At 32.5% G+C, this 25,833-nt stretch overlaps 1 protein-coding gene across 1 annotated transcript; it reads left to right on the forward strand.

Moving 5' to 3' along the window:
- Nucleotides 1-7,941: 7,941 nt before the first annotated feature.
- Nucleotides 7,942-14,358, forward strand: TOP6B (topoisomerase 6 subunit B). Its single transcript, XM_007014834.3, has 19 exons — nt 7,942-8,392; nt 8,479-8,531; nt 8,874-8,971; nt 9,080-9,185; nt 9,480-9,617; nt 9,760-9,811; nt 9,939-10,003; nt 10,363-10,469; nt 10,747-10,849; nt 11,008-11,093; nt 11,208-11,404; nt 12,053-12,168; nt 12,299-12,384; nt 12,496-12,568; nt 12,911-13,002; nt 13,133-13,271; nt 13,350-13,444; nt 13,531-13,705; nt 14,027-14,358. The coding sequence occupies exons 1-19, from the start codon at nt 8,311-8,313 to the stop codon at nt 14,171-14,173; spliced, it is 2,010 nt and encodes a 669-aa protein (XP_007014896.3). The 5' UTR covers nt 7,942-8,310; the 3' UTR covers nt 14,174-14,358.
- The last annotated feature ends 11,475 nt before the right edge of the window (nt 14,359-25,833 follow it).

Raw genomic sequence — 25,833 nt, forward strand, 5'->3', positions numbered from 1 at the left:
CAACCACACAAGGTAGCAATCAAAACATAATGTTTCTCGCTACAGCGAGATTTATTCTCGCTGCAGCGAAAAGCTCCAGCAAATTTCTCGATGCAGCGAGAACCAGGCCACTGTAAATCCCTCAACTCGAAAGTTTTTCACTACAGCGAGAAACAGGACACCAAGAACAAGTTTTCATTCCCTCAAGAAAAGGCCATTTTGCTACAATGACAAAATCAACTTGAAATTACTTAGAAATTTCCTATGTTTAACATGCAAGATTTTACATGCATTACAACCATATACCATATTCATGAACTTTTATTGCATAAACATATATATATATATATACACACATTACATATATAAACACTAATACCACCGTCGTCTCATCCAACTCATATGCAACCCCCACATTGCGCACATAGTTGGAGTCATCATGTGCATCCCCCACATCGTGCACAGCTAATACCACTGTGTGCATCCCTCACATCACGCACAAGCAATATCATCATCCACACTCCCGCACCCATCATCATTGGCATGTGCTCCCCCACATCACTTGCAGGCTCAATTATAATTACAAACAATATTACTATCAATACATATCATATATATTTAGATATACATATATATCAACATAACACAAGGCACATGGCTTCATCACAATTGCATTCCACAACGCAAAACATTTCATTAAAAGCTTGTTCCCATGCATATTTTAGAGAAAAACGGATAAAATGTTTCAATGGATTTAATCAAACGCATATGCCCAAAACCCAAAACATTTCAATGCAAGTTTACTCATCGGTATTCCTTAAATCTTTACTCAACTCTAACTTCCTCTAATGGTCCAAATGGAGCGGTGGGGCTTCGTTGGAACCTATCATCACATTAGCATCACAATTAACTCAATTCACATAACTATAAATTCTAAAAGCTATCTCCTAACTAGCTTTCAATTGCCATTAAATGGCTATCTATTTTCACTATCCTAATCACTCTAAAATGAATGAACAACCTCAACTACAAAACACTCACAAGTGTAATCACTAACCATTCTTAACACTTAAAACTCAAGTCTAATTCACTACTCACCTTGGTAGCTTTGTAATTGAAATTCTTTCTAAAAATTTCCAAGCTATTATAGAAGCTCTATCTTTCTCTCTCTAAAATACTTAGCTAGTGAGAGGAAGTATGAAAGTAAGACTTTCGAAGGGTTTCAAAGTGAGAGAGTGAAAGAACACAAAAGGTTTTATGAAAGGGTGCACAAAAGTATGAAAATTGGAGCTAGCTTGAGAGAAGTTATGGAGCTTTCCAAACAAGCTTCCATGGAGGATGAAAGCAACGTGAGATGGGAGGAAGAAGAAGAAGAAGCTGCTGGAGAAATGAAGAAGCTGCTAGAACAAATGATATTTATAACTAAAGCTTATTCAATTTCTCCTTAAATTACGAAAATGCTCTTAACAAGTTGGTTTGTTCTCTTCCAATCCTTTGTGCAATCTTTTTACTCTTTTGACATTGGGACAAAGTCCATAATGGTATAGAAATACTCAGGTTCATGAAAACTTAAAATTTCAACTGGAGATGAAAAATGACTATTTTGCCCCTACCTTGGAAATCATCATTATTTTTATTTCCTTCGTGATTTTACCCTTATTTTCATCATTCATTTATGTCTTAGGCCGACTTAGGCCCTAATATTGTTTAAAAGGTCACTTCTAGGGGCTTACTAAAGAAATGACGAAATTACTCCTAGCCCGTGTCATTGTGTCTACACTTAGTTATAGGCCTATAGGGGTTGAGGTCTCACAATGACAATGTGGTGATGCAGAAAAAAAAATATTGACAAAACTATAAAACAATAAAAGGGACAAAATTACCCGAACAAGAAGAGTCAAAACTCGACAACGACATGAACTCGAACTATGCAGCAAAAAATGATCCTCCCGCTTTAATATCAACTAACACCAGGATATTGTGAAAACACCAATCGTGGCTAGGTTAAAAACCCCACTAAGGTGAACACCAATCTTGGCAATGTTAAAAAACCCCACTAAAGTGAATTATGGCCAAAATCTCACTTTGAGTAGTCAAACCAAAGATATTAAAATCTTTTACTCTTTTGAAAGAACCTATTGAAAATAAGCACTCCTGCTTATTAAAGAAAATATTCTTTATTTAATCTCAACTTGAATATGCTTAACAATTAACCCAAGAGAGCTTTATATAACTATTCTTAAAGAAGAGAGCCATCTTATTTTTTCTATGTGGGATTAAATAAGTAAATAACCTAATTTGAACTTACTTGGAATACAAGCAAAGTAAAAGACAATTAAGAAAAAAATAATTATAGAAATAACCTTTCCTAACTTAATGCGCAAATTACCTAAATAATATATTCTTGTATCAATAACATTATGAAAATGTCCCTACACTACATGAAATGTCAAATAAGAAAAAAAATGTGTATTGGTAAACAACATATTTATGGTAAACATTGTATGATAGTATATATTTAATGATGGCATAAGTCATGATAAAGTTATATGCCATGTTTTCATCATTGTACAACAGTTTTGCTTCCATATCCCATTTTCCACTACTGCAGGAGTATGTGCTAGTCTTTCCATGCATAACACAAAAATATAAGGTGACAATGGGTCACTCTGTTGAACACCTCTAGATGGAGAAAAGCTATTTGAGAGAATCTCATTCCATAGAATTTGGGAACTACGGTACATATAATTATGTCAATCAGAGGTTTGGGAATATGTGCTTCTCTCAAGGTATCATGTATAAACTCCCAACGAAGATGGTCATAAGCCTTCTCAAGATCAATCTTTACCATCATCCAACCTAAGTTCTTGCTTCTTTCAGAATGAATGAACCACCTCCTACACAATAATTATATTATCAGTAATGTGTCTTCCAAGGATGAAGCTAGACTCCGTATCCATAGACTTTTAATTTCATGGGAATCTTGCCCCATCCATGTGTCCCCTTGCTTGCTCCATTTCTATTTTAAAGCTAGGTGTCCAAAATGTTAAAATTTCCCCTAACGACAAACCATAGAGTTTCTTCTTTCTCCGCTAGGTAAATGGCAGTTTTTTTTTCTTGATTTTCTTATTTTCCACTTTTTATGCCATTGATTTATTGGGTTGTTTATTTTGCTACAATTACAAGTGGGTTTTTCAGGCTGTAATCAAATATATATTGTTTCTGTATATGGTCTTTCGAGGTTCTTACCATAAATTCCTATTGTTTTCAAATCAATAAATATCAAAAAGGGAATGAATTCCAAGTGGGTTTTCATTTCAATCAGCTTTCGTTTTGGGGTAAAAAAGAATTGGTACTTTGTGATGGTTTTGGTTCTGATTTTTGTGGTTGGTTTTGATTTCTGATTCGAATTGCTTTTGCCTTCAAGGAGACTAGTTGATGGGGCGTGGCTTTTTCTTTTCTGATATCGTAGCTCTTTTACGATTGTATAGGTTGGTTTCTGTTCAAGTATTGCTTGATTGTGTTTCTCTTGACTGCTACTTAGAGGTTCTTCTAGCCTCTTGCTTGATGGGGGGATGCTGTGTTTTTAAGGAAAGTCGAGAATGATGCTGCAATTGCAAATTCGTTTTTGACTTTTGCAAATTTTCATTTGTTTTTAACACAGACATTGAAAGCTGTACATTGTTGGTGCATTTAAAATAAACTTTATAAATCCATTTGATTTGCGTTTCAATAAAATTTGAAATTTTCAAATAAAAATAGAAACCAAAATTAAATCATTGATTTAGAAATTTTAAACATAATATCTAAAAAGGCTTCTAAACTATTTAAGAAGATTCAAATAAACCTTTATATTTTTATTTATAATCAAACTAACCTTTATAATTAATGATTAATTTAATCAAAATGTCATTTATTATTATATATCACATGATGCTGACGTAGAATGTTAATATGTTATGATTGATGATAATATAACATGTTACGTATTATAATTGAAGATGACATGACATACTAATGTAGCATGATAACATGACCATATAACATGATAACATGACCATGTGATATTTTTCACCTTCTACATTAATATCATGTTAGTAACATGTGGATATAATATGACAAATGACATTTTAATTAATGACGATTAAACAACTATTAGTTATAAGAATCTATTTGATTTAAAATAGACTTGATTGAATATAATAAAAAAATAACTTACATAATTTTTTTATTAATTTAAAAAAAATTTAATATTATCACAAAATTTTAAATGAAATCATCTAACGATATTTGATGTTGGGGAGACCTCTGCCTTTGTGGTAATAGTGAATGCCTTGATTTTTAGTCTGAGTCCCACCTCTTACGCATCTTATAGCAAATTTATGCATTTTTTCCCAATTACAGATTGATTATTTAAACTAGTTTTACCGGCAATGCTACTATATCACTATGAGTTTGTATGATTTGTTTATATTTATAACTTTTACTTGTAAATTGCATGTATATGTACTTCCATAAAAAGCCAAATAGTCGATGTTTATGTCAATTAATTATTTTTCTTTTTTTTACAAAAAAAAACAAAACCTGAGTTGGAATTAAATGGACTAAGAGCGAAAGGATCGACCAAGGATCGAATGAAAATGACTGCATCCGTTCAAGTTCACAAGTTGGCTTAGTAACTAGCGATCAAGTTTGCATCCTTGATGAGACATTTGATGAGGACAGCCACTGATTTGAGACACATCAACTGCTATCTTTTTCATTTACATTGTTTTATACTCTTTTCGATTTTTTTTTAAAATTTTTTTTAAAATTTTTTATGGAAATTAAATTAAAATTTTGATTTTAATATATTTTATATTAAAAGTTGAAAATTTTTTTATGATAAAAATTAGAAAATAAATTCATGAAAATAAATTTATAACATAAAAAATAAAAATATTAAATATCGAAAAAGGTAAAATCTATATTATATATATATATATATATATATATATATATAATTTGAGACCCCCTAAAAGAAGATAAACAAAACAAAAACGAAAAGAGCATTTCTTATCAATATTTTAGGAGAGTACAAAAAAAATACAAATTACAATGATCATTACATTCGATGTAAAAAATTATTCAACAAATCAATAAATTAACATATAATTAATTAAACAAAATATGATGGAATTGATATTGAGAGAGATATGAAATTGAAAGTTTAAGATTAATATTTTTATTCAAATTAATCATATTTATGAGAGATTTGCAAAATTTGGTCATGTGTAAAATGCTTAGAATGGTAGGTGTGCTGATCGATGATGACAACACTTGTCCTTTGGTTCTTCTCATTCAAAGAGTTTTCAACTTTTCATGGTTGAAAGCTGGGAATGGTTTGCGGTTTTATCGACAGCAGGCCCACAATCCCACATCCATCTGCCTGTCTTATCTACTTCTGTACCTAAGATTAATCAGAGCCTCAGATTTTAATATTTGGTTGCCAAATTCGTTGCAACACTTTCAGGCATATGGAAAACATTGTTTGTTATTTAATTGAGACATGGCTTTGTGGACCAACCATGGCTTTATTTCAAGCACAATTTTGTGGTCCATTGGTTAGCTCTACGTCGACCCTTCAAATCTTATCCATTCCTGTCAGATTTTTACCAAGAATTTCTTCATTTCACAAATAAGACTTAATATATAAATATATATATATATATATATATATATTCTTTTCCCCTTGTCATAATCACTAAAGTAAAAGAAAATTATCACAATGACCATTCCTACCACGTTTGTTGACGTCGTGTTATTGGTTGAGCTAACGTGTGTGCATAAATGTGTTCAAGTGATGTATTTCATCCTACGCTTAACACAAAGGGTGCCTAGTTTGAATGAGTCGAGACAAGGGTTAAGTTAATAAGTTAATGATTAATATGGAGTGTTGATCGATTGGAATCAAATTCAAATAAAAGTTAATCAAATAAGTATTTATCTTTATGTTATTAAAATTCCTCGAAAAAACATCAAAAAATTTCAAAGTCCAGCCTAATTGAGTAAGCAACAAGGTTAAGGGATTGAATGTGGCCATAACCGTGTTAAAGATTTTGAAGCATTTTATGGAAACATCAACTTTTGTCGAGCAATTAACAAGAAAAATAAAGTTCAAGATTTCAATGGATTAGTTTATTAAAGAAAATCCTCAAGTGATTAATCTTGTGTTAGACTGCTTTATAAATTTTATAAATTTATACTATATTTTAATATTTTTATTAGCCAGATTCACTCTAAACGCTCTCAAACAATTTTTTTTTTTAAATTAAGTATAAAAAGGATCAAGAAGGCTTCACATACAACAACTAGAACATCCAACAAAAGGGATTTGAGACAATTCAAAGAGATTCTCTTCTAGCTCATAAATGCTTCACTCTTATCTTTTCTTGTATTTGTGTAGATCAATTAGACATCAGTTCGAGTTGTAAGCTCGTGACATCGAATATCCAAAACAATCAGTTTGAGTGCCAAGCTTGATTCGATTAAATTGTTTATTAATAAATAGTATAGTTTTTATTTAAATTTAATTTTAAAATATTAATATAAAACAATATTTTATTATTTTAATAATAAAAATAATAATTAAATGAATAGATTAATCCCTTTAGTGACTTTAGATTAGATTATTTATGAAAAGAAATTTTAATTAAAAAAAGTGAAAAAAGAAACATTAATTGAAGTAGTAGGTCGTGCTAGATTGACCCTTAAAACAATGCCCCAACATGGACAAACCCAATGAGATACAAATCCTGGACCCAACGTGACCCCCTATCTTTGGGCTGTAACTTGGCATGCCACATTTTCTTTAGTAATTTGGGTTTCTAAGAGGGCCCTTGACGAGTTTTTAAGTTTTAGATAATTTTTTATTTTCTTATTTTATTCAATTCAACATTTTCCAAAATGAAAACAATTAAAATTCGTTAATTTGGTCATGTCTACATTTATATTATCGCTACATGTTTAAATATGAAAACTCATTAAGTTTGACACTTGTATGACATACCATATTAGTGATTATAAAATTCTTATTTTGCCACGTAGATGTTAAGGTAACACAGCTAATAATTATGAGGATGTCTTTAAAAAAAATTAAAAAAAAACCCAAGAAGACATTGGCATGATAAATTAAAAACATGGTTATCTAATAAAAATTGTACTTTAAAAGTTCAATTGAATAAAATAAAAAACCAAAAATTTATTTAAAAGGTTAAGAAAGTATAAGAACATACTTAATCTTTTTATTAAATAGAAAGTATTGACAAAGAATACAATAATAATGTGCTAAATTCATAATTTTAATTAATTAAATTTAAAATAAATGGAAAAGAGAGTGCAAACTGACTCTTAATCATGTGATAGGTAAAAATTATTATTGTAGTTATTAAATCAACATACGTATCATGTATCAAAGATTCAAAATTTTATTTTAAATATCGAGCATTATATGGTATGGCGAAATATGGTAAAAAAATTTTAAAATTAATGAAAATTTTAAAATAGGATTGAAAATTATATGACATAACTTAAAAAGATGATTGTTTTAATTTAAACTCTTAACATACTATTTATATATTTTTAATGTTAATTTACTAATTAAAAGATAAAGAACATTTAACATGTTGAAATCAAAAAGGTAAATCCTATTTTTTTTGAAGTCTGAATTTTGAGTTTTTTTCAATGTTTCAACCAACAAAAGAATAAATAAAAATGAATTTGTAATAATTAAGTAAAGATAAAATTTATAAAAAGTAAATCCTATGGTAGACAATACACTTTTAATATTTAATTAATATAAATATTAATTTGTATTGTTTTTATTTTTAAATGTTGTAATCTACAGACGCCTCCAGGTTCAATGTCCGAGGTTAGAATGCGAGACAGTCTGACGTGCCGTCTAAACTAAGGCGGGTTCATCAAAACCATTGGCGGGAAATTGAGGAACGAATTTTGAGATCCGATACGCTAAACTACAGCATGGCCTACAATGGCTTGGCTAATCCGACGTGCCACCGCTTTTACTGTCTCACCAAAGCTTTATACATTGTCAACCTTTAAAACGGCACCGTTTAATGAGAAAGCATTGGCCCATGCGATGATTCGTCATGCAGATGACCGCAGGGTATCAAAGTTTCCGTTACAAGCCCTAGCTTCCCTCTTTCTCTTCGCTCTGCTACTGCTCCTCTGGTTTTGCTGTTTTTGATTTCTCAACATTTTATCTTAAATTCGATTTGACTCTAATTCTTTCTTCAAGCTTTAATTTCCATTTTGTTCTTCGGTGAATATCAAATGGAGAGTGAAAGTCCAATAGAAACAAAGAAAGGCAAATCAAAAACTCCGAGGAAAGCTAAAGAAAGCATTCTCAAACAAAGTACGTATAGATGGATGGATCTATGGATGTACGCACGGATGATGGCTGAGGTTATCTTATTTTATTCCTTTTTGTGGTTTATGCAGAGTCCCCAGCTGAGTTCTTTGCAGAGAACAAAAACATTGCTGGCTTTGATAACGTAAGTTGCGTTTTTCTCTTTTCTTTCTTCTTCTACTTCTTCAATTTTTCTTTTTGGAATTTAGTTTTTCTTTATTTTGTTGTCATTTTATTGTACAAGGAACTGCAATTAGGGGGAAGTTAGCAAGCAAAATTCAACTTGTATTGTAGTTGAAAATTTCTAATTGATTTAAGATACATTTTAGTAATAATTTTGATATTTGGTAAATTCAGGTTGAATGTAAAAAAAAAATCTTATATTATAAACTTTAAGTGCTGATAAAAAGGAAGTTTCTTTTTCTTTTTTAGCGAGTTCTTTTAAACTTTTATTAATTTATGTGATTTATTTGTGCATGGATATCAGCCCGGTAAATGTTTATACACCACTGTTAGAGAACTGGTTGAAAATGCACTAGATTCAGCGGAGTCAATATCTGAGCTTCCAGTTGTAGAAATAACAATGTAAGCTTCATGTCTATACAAAAAACGTTGTAAATTGTTTTTAGCTATCATTTAGCAATGCAAAAATATTATATATTTTTTCTGCCTAAATCCTTATTGCTATTGCAGAGAAGAGATTGTCAAAAACAAGTTCAATTCCATGATTGGGCTTGTTGATAGGGAACGTGTTGATGAAGAATTATACGATGATTATGAGACAGCTAAGGCCCGCGAGGTATCTATACCTTCTAATGTGCATCCTCTATTGTTTTTGACTTCATTTATGAACTACGTAGGTGGTACATCGGATTATAGTTACGTTTTGGAGTCAGATATGTGATAAGTTTACTTTAGGTGTTAAAAATGGTTATATTTGCAACCTCGTTCCAGTTTTCATTTTTAGCATGTTGCATCTTTCAACAGCATTTTATGCTAGCAATTTGTTGTATTAAGGAATGCAAGAAGTGTTCTATTACCCATTTTGTCTGCTATCTCAAACCTCATGCTTCAATTGTTTTCACGCATTCAGAAAAGATTAGCGAAGGAAGCTCGAGCTCAAGAAATACAAGCAAAGAATGCTGCCCTTGGGAAGAAAGTCAAAGAATCTGCAGCTCCCAAGAGTGTCAAGGGTCGAGGCGAAGCTTCTTTTTACAGGGTTACATGCAAGGTATAATTACAATCTATCTCAACCTTCCTTACCATATTGGTTTTTTATTGTCTGAGTTCTTCGATTAAATTGATCTTATTGTAAATGAATTTCTAAAACTTTTCCTTAGGTCTAAGTCAATGACTGCTGACTCGAAATGCAGGACAACGGAAGAGGAATGCCACATGATGACATCCCAAACATGTTTGGACGAGGTCAAATTACTTGTGACATTAAGTTCCTTTTTGATGCAAATTTGACTGCACATTAACACTTTTGTTATTCCTGATGATTTATTGTGGTTCCATTTTAACATCTAACATAGCGTGCTCATTTATGCAGTTCTGTCTGGCACAAAATATGGCTTGAAGCAGACACGTGGAAAGTTTGGTCTTGGTGCAAAAATGGTAGTGCTTCTGACATGTGTGCCATGTCTCTAACTGCAGTATTTCATTCGACATGTGTATACACATGTATTATAATTGCTTTATTTTTATGCTGGGATATATTTTAGGTTGCATATGTTGAGTTGTGATTTACGTAGCATCTGAGTTGTCAGTGTATTACTTTGCATGCTCCTTCATAAAATATGGTTTGCCTTTGGGATTTCATTGGATCTGCCATAGGAGATCATGATTTAAAGCAATTCAATTTAAATTTCCCTGCATATGGTATTGAACAAAGCTGTTAAGAGATTAGTTATTGAATCTGGCTTTACTATTGTGTTGTGGAACATATTGAATTTGTTTAAGTTGTGTTCGTGCAGGCCTTAATTTGGTCCAAAATGAGTACAGGCCTGCCAATCGAGATCTCATCATCAATGATGGGTCAAAATTATATTTCCTTCTGTAGGCTGGATATAGACATTCATAGGTATGATGTAAATGCAAGGCAAACAGATTTTTAGTTATTTCATAAATCACACTTTTTTCTGGTCAACATAAACCCCAAATATTCATTTTATTTCATCTTTGCAATTTGCACTCTGTGGAATATTTTTGTCCATTCAGATGTATGCATGCTGAATTCTTTTCTTTGTATCTGTTTGGAGGCTTATACTATATTTGAAAAAACTATGATGATAGATGATTAGGAGTTATATTCTTGAGTTTGATGTATTGTAATGCCATAATGGTGTTTATAATTTCAGGAACATTCCTCACATTCATTTACATGAAAAACGTGACAACAAGGATAGATGGCATGGGGCTGAAATTCAAGTGGTCATTGAGGGAAATTGGACAACTTACCGTGTATACATCAGCTCCTTTTCTATTATTTTATTGGACTTTCATAGCTGTTCAAGCTTTTTAGAGTTCCTTGATGCTTTATTTCTAGGTTGTCAAGGATGATTGAGATTAACAGTTGGTACTCCTTAATAACAAAAATGTCATTGTTTTTGTATTTGCAGTCCAAGATATTGCATTACATGCGACAAATGGCTGTTATCACCCCTTATGCTCAATTTCTTTTTAAGTTTGTATCTGATGCCCCTGAGTAAGCTCTCTCTCTCTCTCTCTCTGTTGCTTGATGGTCCTCAACACACACACACACACACGCAATCTTGCTGACCTTGTTGTGAACTGTTTCTGTTTTCCTTTTTTCATACAGTAAAAATGTCACTATAAAGTTTGCACGGAGGACAGATGTAATGCCTCCGGTTCCTGTTGAGACGAAGCACCATCCTTCATCTGTTGACATACTACTAATCAAACGCCTTATTGCTGAAACATCAAAACAGAACCTAATGCAGTTTCTTCAGCATGAATTTGTAAATATTGGAAAATCCCTTGCTGAACGTCTAATTGGTAAGAAGTTTGTGAATATATCTTCGGAATTGTTTTCACTTATTGTCTTTTTATTCCTCCTGGAGTTTTCTCTTTGACCCCATTTTACCATTCTTTTAAGGATGTTATGGTTGAATTTCTTATCTCATTGTGTTGAGGCTAATTGCTCTTTCTTTAACTCCTTTTTTTTTTTAATTTTTTTTACTATTATACAGCTGTCAAAAGGATGCACTTTAGTATCTTATGAAAGAAATGTAAATTAGGCGATCTTCTATCATTTTGAGTTGCTTATATATCTCATTTGTAAAAATTTGAAAATTTTTAGAAGCTGTAGAGTGGAGAGACATTTATGCATTACACCAATTCCCTGGCTGTTGGCATATTTCTAACGGGACAGGAGATATTAGTGATTTTGCTATTGTGGATTACTGTTCTATGAGGTGGTCAAGATTATATAGAAGCTTCTTTCTGTCATGGTCATGTTTGAAGCTGCAAACTTTTGCTATATTGAACTAATATCAGTCAATTTAAGTGTGCTTGGTGCTGAAATTGATTCAAGTTTTGGTAGTTTGGTGACATACGAAATATTATGTGTTCCTGCCTTAGTTGATATAGGCTAGTCCTTAGATGCTCAACCTGATCTGTGTTGTGATTTTGCTTACATTTTAGGAGAAATGGGTCCAGAGTTTAGTCCAAAATTGGCTGTGAAGTCTCTAACTGATCAGCAAATAGTTCGCATCCACCAGTTATTTCGTCAAGCTAAATTTGATGACCCCAGTGGTGATGTAAGCAGCTTTTCCTAAATAGTTTATCATTCTGTCTGCTACACTCTAATGTAACTGCCTTTCTGTTTCATTCATTACTACATCTTGCATTCCGTAGCATTTCCCCTGTTAACTTCAAAGCTTTTTTCAGTGTCTAAGTCCTGCAGGTGAGTACAATCTTCGCCTAGGAATTATAAAGGAACTACATCCTGACATGGTTGCGACTTATTCAGGCAGGTTTGTCCTAGTGTGCTGATTTCTACCTGGATCAATTATACACCTTGCTCAGTTAATGGTGGATAAGCTTTTTTGCTAAATGTATGTAATTTTTTTTACAATATTATACAGTGCTCAAGTTTTTGAGGGGCACCCGTTCATTGTGGAAGCTGGTGTTAGTGTGGGTGGAAAAGATGTTAAACAGGTCAGTGGGTTCTGGAGAAATAAGTTGATTACTTCTCTATCATTTTGAATTAGAGAGATAAAAAACAGAAGGTTCCAGAGTGTGAATAAACAAGCAAGATGTGTTTTCATCCCCCCATTTTCTGGCAATATATCATTTTTATCATCTCTCAAAGCCAATGTCAATGGGGATGGCAGGGTTGAGGTGTTACTTATACAAGTAAATTTTCTATCTTTACCGTATAGTCTAATGCTTGACAATTAGATGGGTATTGTCAGGATAGCTTTTCCTTTTCATGTTGGTTCTTCATTATCTACATGGTGTTTGTGCATTCTAAGCATTTAAAGACTCCAAAAATTCCAGGGTTTGAATATTTTTCGATTTGCAAATCGAATACCCCTTCTTTTTGAGCAAGGTGGTGATGTCGTCACAAGGACTGCGCTAAAGAGAATCAGGTAAGCTATACTACATGCAATTCCCTTACATTTGTGGGAAGCAGGGATGCCAACTTTTATTGCAATAAAACTAGCACAAGAAGCAATGCAAGATTGAAACAAGGCTTCTTACTCAAACAATCATTTTCAGTTGGAGTAGTTACAAGATCAACCAAACACAAGATAAAATTGGTGTCTTTGTGAGTATTGTAAGCACAAAAATCCCCTTTAAAGGGACTGGGAAGGAGTACATTGGGGATGATATCAGCGAAATAGCTAGTGCTGTCAAGGTGGGGAAGTTCTCTGCTTTATTGCATCCAGATTTCCATAATGAATGTAATGAGTAAACTAACAACATTATGTTTCAGTCTGCAATTAAGCAGTGCTGCATCCAGCTGAAGTCGAAAATAGTAAAGAAAATGCAGGCTCGTGAACAGCAAGAGAGAAAGCGAAATTTGAGCAAGTAAATTCGAGTCACCTGTCCTATCAAATGGTATTTCTTGTTCATTTTGCACAAAACGTATAACAAGTGTAACAATCAACTGGCAGGTATATTCCTGATGCTACAAATGCTGTGTATGATGTTTTGAAAGAAATGGCAAAGTCACATGCATCAAAAAAGAAACGAATTGAGGAAAGGGATGCAGATATTCTTCAAAATGTATCTGATCAGTTGATTACTAAAGAGACACTCAAGGAAAAGCTCACTCAACATGTTGAAAAGGTGAGTTTTGAGTTGCATGCCGCCCAAGTACCTGAAACGTGTCCCAAAAATGCCAAATCCTTTATGTTCTTTCAACAAAATATTGATATTTAATATAGCATATCATCATGACATTTATACGTTCACCACAATTGAATCCTGTGATCCAAAATGATCCCTTTTATCTTGTCAAACCGTAGGAAATATCCATTCATGCCATCAGTAGAATAAATCGTTTAATGAATGAAGTCTAGTTTATAGCTAAAGGGAGTATTTATATTTTTCTTTCGGTTATGGCAATGCTGTAATCTGTCCATTTTCCCATGGTGGTGATGTTTGCAGGTGGATTATGAAATGGCATTGGAGTATGCCACACAAAGTGGAGTAAACGAGGAACCAAGAGAAGATATGTATTTACAGTCGCTATATGCTAAAAGTAACTTTTTTGATTTCCATAGTCCCATATTTGTCTTCAGACTCTTCCAATAGGAGTATTTCATATGCTTATTATTCAATTATACCATTTTTATTTTCCAACCTGGCAACCTCAATATAGTAAGGAACACTAGTTATACCATTTTTACTGATCTGTAGCCTACAAAGAAAACTAGATATTTGAGTTGAACGTGAACGTACATTGTAGCCCTGATGTCATGAAAGTTTGATTTTTTTAATTGTGTAGTTTATTGATTAAGAACGAGTATAGAATAGTTATGTAACATGGAGAATAGTGAAAATAACTTGGAACAAGTGGTAAGGTTCATAAGTTAATTTTACATTTAAGATGTTTTAGAGAGCTTGATTTGATGATTTAGATATTGAGATAATTAAGAGGTTTTTTTTTTTTTTTTCCAACCTTCTCTTTAATTATAAATGCTTTACCTTATTTTTCATTCTCAAGAAATATGTGACACATTCTTAAGGTGTCACTGAGCTTTATTGTATCATTTGATTAAAACATTCCGCCAACACTAATATACGTAGTGGGTTAGTGTATTATTCTCATAATAAACGTTTTATCACATAATGGACGTGATTTACCAATTATGAAAGTTGTTCCGAAACGTGCTCAGCACATGATGTTTTGGTAACTACTTTTTAGCCAATTGCTCCTAAAGAATTGTTTTTACTTGGTACCCATATAATGCAATGGACAAATTAAAAATTCAACGAATTCTCTCTTTAAATATTCTCTCTAAAAGGCTCTCTCTAAGCTTCTCTCAAATTCTTATTTCTTCTTTACTCAACTCTTTCCCTCTTATTCTTCTCCGTGCCTGCCATTACACTTCCTACCTTTTCCCAAATTTGTATTTCTTTACCTCTTAGCACAAAGCACTTAAACCTTCCAGGATTTAGGGTTTAGGATATTGTTCCAATCTTCTTTTTAGTCACGTCTAGTACGTCTTAGTTATTTGTTGTGACATTTTCTCTTTCCTTATCAAAATAACATTCTACATTTTAGTAACTCTATTAGGAAAGAGTGATTATATTAAGTACAAGATGTTAAAAAATCACATTATTAGAAGATATGGAGAATTCTCCTAACAATCAAGAAACATCTATTTTCACTTATGTCGAAGAGCTAATGAAAATGCTCCACTCTTCACAAGAGAGGATGCAAATATTAAAAAATAACAAGCAGCAGACAATGGAGACAATCTCCTAACTTGTGTCCCCTATTGCTACAACCTCTCAAGTACAACCCATGCAGCCCCATAGTAGCCAAAGAGGCTAGATGGATCATAGTCATACATTTTCTTAACCAGTAGGAATTGTCCAACATTTATGTATTTCTTGATCACCCCATCAAATGCTAGGTTTTGGTTCTTCCCCAATGTGGCCAATGGCAAGGCTCAATTTATTAATATGGCGATATGCTCAATTCTTCCAAAACATCTTGATAAATCGAAATTTATTACATCTCCTTGTTTTCTTGAGTAACCACTTGAAGCCTTAATGTAATGCATGAGATGTAACAACCTTCTCCCTGATCGTTACCGGCGTCCGAGACTTACGAGTAAACCCACCAAATCCCGAACCAACCTTAGTTGAGATTCCAAATAATTAAAATTAACTGGTAACATTAGTGCTATCATTTACTTAAACCAAATAAACGATTGCAATAAAAGTATAGCAACTAGTTACAATATCCTAGCTTGTCCCACTTCACCCTTAACATCCAATACACAACCTTAAAGTTTTTAACAAACTACATATCCGAAAGATTAATGATAATTTTATACAATCTAGCAGTTTTATGTGACACGACACCTAGGCAGTGGAGCGACTCAAGGTGGAAGTCTAAGAGATGCCATTACCTACGTTGCAGCAAGTCTCGATGTGTTGCGCGATGCACTTGAGCTAATTACTTATTTGCAAAAGGAAATAAGGGGGTGAGTGTCACGACCCGAAACTTCCCTCAGGCCCATGACAATCGCCGCGACGTCCCGATTGACACTCATTATCCGAAATGCCAACCGGAACCCCGCAAGGCTTACATATCAGTTTCTTTCCTTTCCTGTGAGCAATCATTGTTAAATATCGAGTTTTTAGAGAATATATACTATTTTAAATAAAAAACAATCAAAATAAAATTTTCGCCACACAGGGGTATTTTGGTCATTTTTTCTCAAAAATTTCGAAACTGGCTAAAACGTAATATACAAGTACAAAACACATAATTCATATTCAAAATGAGTTTAAAAGTCTAAAATCTTCATTTAAAACAAAATTACGGTTATTTGAATATAATAAGAAAATAAAAAAAAATTAAGAAAAATATTATATTTTCTTATAAAACAATATTTATAGAGTTATACGTGAATAATTTTTATAGCGTAAAAGCTAAATAAATTTATACATACTGAAATACAGTAAGCCAAAATATTTAATTTAATTTACAATAACAAGAGGGCCCCCGAATAAACAAAAGTAAAGAGAACTGTGAACCTACGGTTTGGAAAATGCAGATCCAATGGTAGTCCTCGATGAGATCAGCTATATACAGTCTATACTGAACCTGAAATGGGTGGAAAGGAGTTGGGTGAGATTTTGCAATCCCAATGAGTAAACAGACATTATCATAAATATCTAAAGGCGAGTAAAATGGAGGCAAGTTTAAACAACAAATTTCAACCCATTTCATAATGTTTCCAATTTATTTCTTAAATCATAAAATATTTGTAATTTACCAAAACAGTTGTTAAGGCTTATGTCTTTTATTAAAACAATGCTCAAGCCAAAACTAATCCTCGGGGATACCTTGACCGAGGCATCTAACCGAGTTCGCCAAGGGTGTTAAAATATTCACACTTGAAACATATTTTTATTTTTAAAAATCAGCCGTTCTTTGGCATTGGCCGAGTTATACATTCACGTGGGGGTTCGACGTGAAGTGAGCTCTAATACTACCCCAGGAGTTACCCTCATCGCCTCTACAACCGGAGTAACTATATAACTGGGTTTACCGTGCCCCTCTAATAGGCAGTCCACGGAAACCCGTCACTGCAGTGACTAACTCACCAATTTTAATAAAATTTCGAAAGTATAACGTGGCTTTTATTTATTTATCCAGCCTGCATAGTAAAACAACTTACATAAATTTCCCAATGCATTCACAAAATATAGCCACATATACTCATTTCTCATAAGCCATTCCTAGGAAAATATATATTTTTCAAGTCAATTTGCAGCCTCCAATTACTCAATTTCATAATCAATACAATATATTTTTATTTGTCACATTATTCTTAAAACATCAAAAATCCCGTTTTAATCTCGTTCTCATTTCATAAAATACATAAAGGGCATTTAAAAATAAACTCTAGATAATTTACAATAATAATAAGTTTACTCACCGTTTGTACAAACTAAAAGCTTTCTAAGCGCCCCGATCACTACTCGTCGGGTACGACTTTTTTGCCTTTTTCGGAAGGCTCTCCTCCTAGACACATTACAAAAATTTACACAATTCATCACATTGATGCTAAATCACTATATAATTAACTTAAATCTTATACTAATGCATGGTATGAAATGCAATAGCCTAAAACGGTTTAAACGCGGTATTAACCTATTTTTGGCACTTTGCCCGATAAATTGCTAACACGCTCCATTTTAGCTCTAAATCATCCCATTCTCTCTCCAACATTTCTAACCATTAAATATCAGCCAATAACCTTCTAAAAACAACAAAATCAGTTCACTCCCTTTCTTGAAAAATTCGGCCAAAAATGAGACATTAACTCGGTTAATTTTCTACTTTGTTTTTCTATCACGTTTAATCGTTTTTCATCATTTTCTCTTCATTTCCCTTAGAATAAAATCAATTCATCATCATTGTACAGCATTGAGCATCCAGCCAAGAGTGGGTATTGTGAAAATTTACTGATTTCTTGCCCAATTTAATTTCTAAACACATTTAACTAACTAAAACTATCAATTTAACTAAAAATCAAAACCTAAAAATTTCAATTTCTCTCCCCTAGAATTTCGTCCAGGCCTTGATATCACTTTTTGATCTCTCTCCTCAAGCATGCTAAATGGAAATAGAGGTATAGGAAAGGTAGAAATCAAGCTAAAATCGAAAAATCTTACCGTTAGACGCGTAAACGGGCGAAAAACGTGAATTTCCCTTTGAATTTTCTTGTTTCTCTTTGGTTTTTCTTTTTTTCTTCCTTTCCTCTCTATTTCCTCTCTTGTTCTTCCTTATGGCCTGCCAGCACTCAAAATTTGGGTTTAAATGGGCTGACTTTTCATTAAAATAATATTATTTCATTAAAAAATGCCACGTGTCACTTTCCCATGGCCCATTTTTAAAATTTCATCCATTTGTTTCCAAATTTTCACCATACACTTGTCCCACATATCCATAGCTTAGATAAAATTCTCAGACTTATCCAAAGTCTCGGTGGAGTAATTTTTAAAATTTACACTTTTACCCCAGTAAAAGTCAAAAATTACATTTTTGCCCCAAAAATTGAAAAATTGCCCATAGACATATTTTTCATCCCTTATACTCATACCATTCTCCAATTTGTCAAATTTGATCTAAATTCTCTCAAAATCTCAAATTTTGTCCGTGGGTGGCAACATTACGATTTTGCCCCTACACTCCAAAAATCACCAGAATTAAACTTTTTCACTTCCTATCATTACATTATACTCCAAATAGTTAATCTTGGTCAAAAATTTCACTCCATGATCAAATTATTATCTTAGGTGGCAAAATGACGATTTTGCCTTGAATATCAAAATTTCTAATTTTACCCCAAATGAACCCTCGAACTCCGAACAATCATTTTTAGTCATTCGTGGACTATAAAATATTAAATTTCATCCTACAATTCCTATTTGAACTAGTTCGAGGTTAAATCAATTTAAGTGTACCGTTAGGTACAATATCAGGTTTCGTCTATTCTTAGGTGCTTTTCTAGCGTAATAACATGCTACTCAATGCATGTATGTCATGACATGTATTTATAGGGTCGGGTTTTACAGTGAGTCTCACAGACTTAGTGATCATCAACCCTGTGAGTAGGGCGTAGATGGGAAACATGAATAAAGCAAATAAGTTTGACATTAAAAACATAGGAATATGTATAAACAATTTAAAATCAAATGGGGTATTGGTGCCTTATATGAAAACTCAAAAGTCAGATTGCAAATAATCATTTCAAGTAACTTATTAAAACCAATGTAAGAAAAAGATTTCTATCGTCGAAATCATTTAACATCTTTACTCAAATCAAATCAGTATAATCACGCACGCTCTCGTGAAATCAAATATTATCAAAGCTTATGCACAAATTCGCAAATTGCCTCATACGCGAAGAGTTAAATCCAACATCATAGTATAAATAGGGGAACTACAAAAAATCTTATAGTTTTCACCATGCGAAAGAATACGTATAGAAAACCCAAAGAGATATCACTCTTGAGTAGGTAAACATAGTATTAATCGTGGACCCGCTTCCACGTAATAACAATTCGGGAGCCTTGCTCCACCGGATTCCCACAGCCATGGCAGTCTCGACGTTGTTGGTCAACATTGGAGAATCAAGTAGTCGCAACTGCGTATATCACCCGTGGCCTAGCCATGTATATCATCCCGTGGCCTTGCCACGTATATATCACAAACCATGGCCCCAGCCATGTCTAACAACCTGTCGACGACCCAAAGGTTCTCTAGCTAGAGCTCACTTGTGCACAAGGGTCACATTATCTCGATGTGACATTCGGCCTACTCTCGAATCTCTCGATTTAATAAAATCACTTAAAAGCCAAAATTGGGTTATCAAAAGATCATTTCAAATCATTTTCAAAATACGGATCATGGTATTGTACTAAAACCCTTTTTTGTAAAACTTTGCAATGTAAAACCTTTTGCATGAGATTTAGATGTCAAATCAGGATGGTGAACATGAAATTCATTCATGAATGCACATCACACAACCAATAAGCCACATTTTGATATAAATCGTATTGAAAAGCTTGTTTCCTGATTTTAAAATCCTTTATGTATATAACTTATATATATATATATATGGTCAAAACAACTTCAAACACTTTGGCATTCACAATTTCCTAGGATATCTACTAGCTCATGCTGTCCACAAATTGCATTTAAAGTAAATTGACACATCTATTAATCGTATGGCAATATATCTATATATATTATGGAAATTTAGAAATCGACACCCCCTACTCACCTTATACTAGCGGGATACTACATCGCTATTGACTCAGATACGCATCTATCTAATTCTACTTGTTGATCACTCGTTACCTAGTCCAGCACGCCACCACGGCAATTTTCCTCACTTACACTACTTAGCAACAATTTAGACTCAATATCTTTAATTCCACACATGTATGGGCAGCACTTCAATCAACAAATCTTTAACCTAATTTCATAGTTAATCTCATGCTTACACACAATCATATATGGTAGCAACTTTACTAAAGAAGTCTTAAATCTTTGCATGCATAGTTCTTATCCTTTATTTTCTTCAAACATTACATTCTCACAACCAATATAGACATTCTTTTTAACCCGTAATCATATAGCATAAACAATCAAGGATTAGGCCACAATTTGTCTTAAACTTCCTCAATGATTCAACTTGAACTAAAACCAAGAAATCTCAAGCTTCTTGATAGCAAAATCTCACATTCCTTGTGATTCACCAACATGCATGGTTTCTTAGCACCGATACAGTATTCTTTTGCTACCACAAACATTTCCACACATTATAATTGGTTCAAAAAGCATGCATTCAATCAAACTAACAATTTTTACCTTTCTTACCTTGAAATCTTTAAGTCAAACTACTAAACTCTCCTTGAATTTCAACAATGGCGTGTGGGTGGGAGGAAAAACCTCTCGGTTTTTCTCTAGCTTCTCCATGCCGAACCTTCCTTCCTTTCTCTGTTTTTTTTTTCTTCTCCTTTCTCTTTTCTTCTTTCTTTCTTCTCCTTTCTTTTTTCTTCTTGGTTATGGGCGGACTTCTCAAGGCCAAAGCCTTGAAAATGGCTTCACTTTTTCATTTTTGCCCAAGCATGGGCTGATTCCCCAAAGCCACATTCTTTTCCATTATTTTCCTTTCTTTTCTCTTTACTTTTCTTGCATGGGCGGATTGCCCAAAGCTTGATGACTTTTTGGTATTTTTCCTTTTATTTTATGTGATAAAATTACAAGGCAAAAGGCTTTGCAACCTTTCCACCCGCCACCTTGACTTTCCAGTCTTTCTTTTCATTTATTTTTATTCCACGCACCACTTTATCTCATGTTTTTATTTAGTCACTCATTGTCCCATTCAAGTCACATGCAACCCACTTTCTTCTTTCTTCGTTTGACCACCAATGCACCAATCACATTACATGCAAATAAATTTTTATCTTATTCTTTCTTTTACTTCATATGGTGGGAGTCCCACATATCCCCCACTAACTTTTCCTTTTGCACACCATAGTTTGCATGTAATAGTAACTTGCACATGTATATCTCATATTCCTCATAATCTAACCTTCCTTGGTTAGGAAATTCCCTTTTTTTAACTTCAAATATTGAAATTGCAAATGAGTCCTCAAACTTTTCCTTGTTTACCATGTGACCTCTCCAACTTTCATCCTTTACAATTAGGTCCTTCCAACATTTCTTAAACTCTAATTTTCTTTTATCTTTCCTTCTTTACATGTGTACAATCAATATATCAAAGTTGCAAGTCACCAAGGTGTCACCATAATATTTAAATATTTACTTACCAATTCTAGCTCTATCTAATAAAGACACACGGGCCCATTATCGTCTTTTTTCTTAAATTTCTTTTTTATTTCTTCTCCCCCACTTAGATTAGTCATATAATTCTCCTTCATGACTAATTTCGACAACAGATAAAATATTGATATTTTAATATTATTTTATTAATAAAATATTATTTTATTTCAAAATTTTCCTCTAGCCTTCCAGGGCTCCAAAACATCTAACTTTACCCCGATTTACTTTTGAATCACCTTTTAACTCGCTAATTCATCCTCGATAAAAATATTATTATTTAATTACTATTTTATTAAGTACGAAATATTTTATTCAAAAATACTCCTTTCATCCTTCAACACTCTTAAACACTTAAATTTACATCAGTTGACCCTTCGTCTTGTCGGTAAGGTCATATTCGTTTCTATACGAGGGTATGGGGTGTTACATGAGAATTCCATTATAAAGTTTTAGGCCACATAATTCTTTAGGTTCCAATGCAACCAGTTTCTGCATGTTTTGAATGAAGCCTTTATCATTTGTCGAACTAACACTAAGTATTGTTCGTAAAAGAATGGCTGAAACAATAAAAAGAAACCCTAAATTATATGCATTTTTATAATTAGGCCCTTACAATTTTTATTGTAATAAATTAAACCTTTTTTTATTTGTTCACAATTGAGTCCTTATTATTTTTTTTTATTTTACTCAATTGAGCTTGTAAAACCCAAGATTTTCACATATGTGTAGGACAGTGAAATAACGGTGACGTGGATCAGGAGAAATTTTATCCTTTTACTTGGTGAGCTCTTAACAACAATTTGGTTCAAATTTTTGAAATTGTTCTCTAAAAATATTACATTTTTAAAGTTACTAAGTGCATTGAAAAATGCTACAGAGAGATAATCCAAAATGGATGCATTTCAAAAGAAAAATAACATTTTGTGAAGAAGATATCAATACTTGATGCTTAAAAGATTTTGGAAAAGCATTTTGAAGAACAAGTCTAGATACCTTTTAAAACTCAAAACAAGAAGTATTGATACTTAAACGCTAGGTATTGATACCTATGTCTCGATTTACAAAAAAAAAAATGATTATTTTAAAAAACTTTTAAAACCCTCGAGCTTGCAAAATCTCAAGCCTTTTTCTCCACTTCCAAAAACCTCTTTGTTCCTCTCCAACACCATTTTCTTCCTTTTCTCCCATTTACTTCACTTCATCTTCCTTTCTTTCAATCTTGCTTTCATTCTTCTCCATTTGCATGAATCAACAGCCTAAAAATCCCATCTTCCCCTTGCTAGCTAAAACCCTAAGAGAGAAAATATCTTCTCTGTTCTTCCATTCTTCACACTCTTTGACAATCAAGGTTTCTAGTTTTCAATCTTCATTTTAAAGCTAGTTAAAGTAAGATTTCAGCTCACAAACTCTTTTTTCACATTTCTTTTTCTAAATTTTCAAAATTTTTTCTAATTTTCCATATTTTTCTCTCTCTTAAAAATGTTAAGTTTTGTTGATTTCTCCACTACCAAGCTCACCAAGGTAAGGGAACTTTAAATTTGAGTTGTTAGTTGAATGGGTTCATGAATTAGACTAGATTTTTGGGTCAGATTTTAGGTTAGAATTTAATTTAGTTAGTGTATAGTTATTAGGTTTGTTAAGTTCAAATTTTAAAATTAAATTGTGTTTATTGTTGCTTAATGGTCATTATAGGACCCATTGAAGTTTTAAGACCCAAGTTGGATTGAACCATTGATTGTGGTAATTGGTGTCAAGAAAAGGTCACAAATTATGGTGATTGGATATGTGTTTTCAAACCTATTTTGATATATTAAGTATATATGTTTAAATACTATTGTCAAACGAAAGGTTTATCAAATACATGATTTATGAAGTTTTAATGAAATTTCCATGCATGTTCAAATGTTGATTTCCAAGGATCTTAATTGTTGTGATGCATGATTTAAATATGATTTATAATACTATAATGTAAATATGCATATTATGTAGTATTTAAAATGCATGGAAGTCAAACATTTTTCTTGTTTTAAATACTTCTTTTGAAAATGAAAGAAGAGGATGAACGTGAAAATGAAATATTGATGTTGAAAGTACCAATCATGGATATAAAATGCATTTAGTTTATTTATGTTCAATTCATGACTATAAGCAAGATGTTTAACAATAATGTGAATGATTTCTTATAAATGTAAAGAGAAATATATTTTGTGGAGATACTAAGAGCTAAGGACATGTAAGTTAACAGTAGAAGAAATGTTAGCCTTTGTGCACATAGCTATAAGCTCATTCTCGCTAGCAAGAGCGATGGTGTTAACCATATGTGGTGTAAGGAGAAAGCATATGACTAAAGGCCATAATGCCCTTAAATGATTTTGCATGCTACATCAGTGGTTATATGCATTGAACGTTTATAGATAGCAAGCCTATCACTTTGTTTTAGGTCGGAGTGCTCGCGGACCATGATGATGATTATTCTTGAGTAGTCTCTACAAATGGTAAAATATTCATAGTAAAAGTGTGACTTTGAAATGATTTTCTTGTGTGAATTTATTTGAAATTGAAAAGTATTTCTTTACTTGCTTATATGCATGTACCATGTCTCATATTAAGCACTTCTAATAAGATTGTATGTTGTTCATGTTGCCCCCAAGATGGGGTTGTGTTATAGACTTGTTTAGTTTCGAGAAAACATGAAAATCTGAGTTTTTAAGCATGAGGTATTAATACTCATGAAACAAGTATCGATACCTAAAGAACATAATGCATTCCAAAAGCATTTTGTCACAAAATTATCGATACTTACCACGTTGCTTTGAAAATTGGACTACAAGTATCGATATCTTTGTGGCAAAATGCCTTTTTTCTTTTAAGTATCGATACATACCCTTCAAGTATCGATACTTGAAAGACAAAAGGCATTTTGCCACAAAGATATCGATACCTGCAGTCCAATTTTTAAAGAAATGTGAAAATTAAAGGTTTTCAATGGCACTTGATTACATATTTCAAATAAATGTTCTAAAGAACTTTAGAAACATCCAATGACATTCAAATGGCTTTTAAATGCTTTATCTTTACATTCATTATGCATGAACCTCAAAGTATTCTAAACTCTTCCTTTGGAAACATAAAACTATTGTAATTCTAATAGTTGATAATGAAAGGATTCACATTCACTGCAATTGTTTTAAATGGCATGTTCATGTTGCATACTTACATCGTTTCAATTGAATAGATTTTATAATAAAAACTCTTACATTTAGCTTGTCTCCCCTTTTCATATTCACTTACTGAATTTTATATTCACCTTTTTAAATTCATGTTGTATAGAGAGATTGGTTCTTCATCTTTGGAAAGGGTTTTAACTACACTTAGTATGTTATTTATGGCATTCGATAGACGTCATTAGCTTTCCTCGATCACACAATTCATTTTCTCATTATTAGTATTCATTCCTTACTGTATTGCATGCATTTAAGATAATTATTTCTACAAAGGGATAAAAAATCCCAATGACACGATTTTCTCGAGAAAATTGTAAAGATAAATTTAAGAAAAATTTTCAATATAAAGATTTGCATCCACTATTTAAAAAAATCACAAAATTGCATTATTCATTCCATGATTGCATCATGTGCATCATTAACGCTAATCTAATTCATGAAAGAAAATCTCCGATGACAGGACTTTCTCTAGAGAATTTTATTGATGAGTTTTTTAAGAAATTCTCTAAGTGAGGAAAAATTTTTAGATTCATTTAAAAGCATTGGGCAAATTTAGAAAAATTTTCAATATAACAGATTTCATTTATGTATCAAAATTGACAAATATTACAAAAAAAATTATAATAATAAGAAATTAAAATAACAAA

The sequence above is a fragment of the Theobroma cacao genome, chromosome 9 (genome assembly GCF_053813885.1).
Source record: "Theobroma cacao isolate CCN51 chromosome 9, ASM5381388v1, whole genome shotgun sequence".
Lineage (NCBI taxonomy): Eukaryota > Viridiplantae > Streptophyta > Magnoliopsida > Malvales > Malvaceae > Theobroma > Theobroma cacao.

What these genes read in the sequence shown, in the direction of transcription:
- TOP6B (XM_007014834.3), top strand. Translation starts at nt 8,311, where the DNA reads ATGGAGAGTGAAAGTCCAATAGAAACAAAGAAAGGCAAATCAAAAACT. An exon ending in AGACAGCTAAGGCCCGCGAG is followed by an intron (nt 9,186 to 9,479) that starts GTATCTATACCT and finishes TCACGCATTCAG; the next exon opens with AAAAGATTAGCGAAGGAAGC. An exon ending in TCACTCAACATGTTGAAAAG is followed by an intron (nt 13,706 to 14,026) that starts GTGAGTTTTGAG and finishes TGATGTTTGCAG; the next exon opens with GTGGATTATGAAATGGCATT.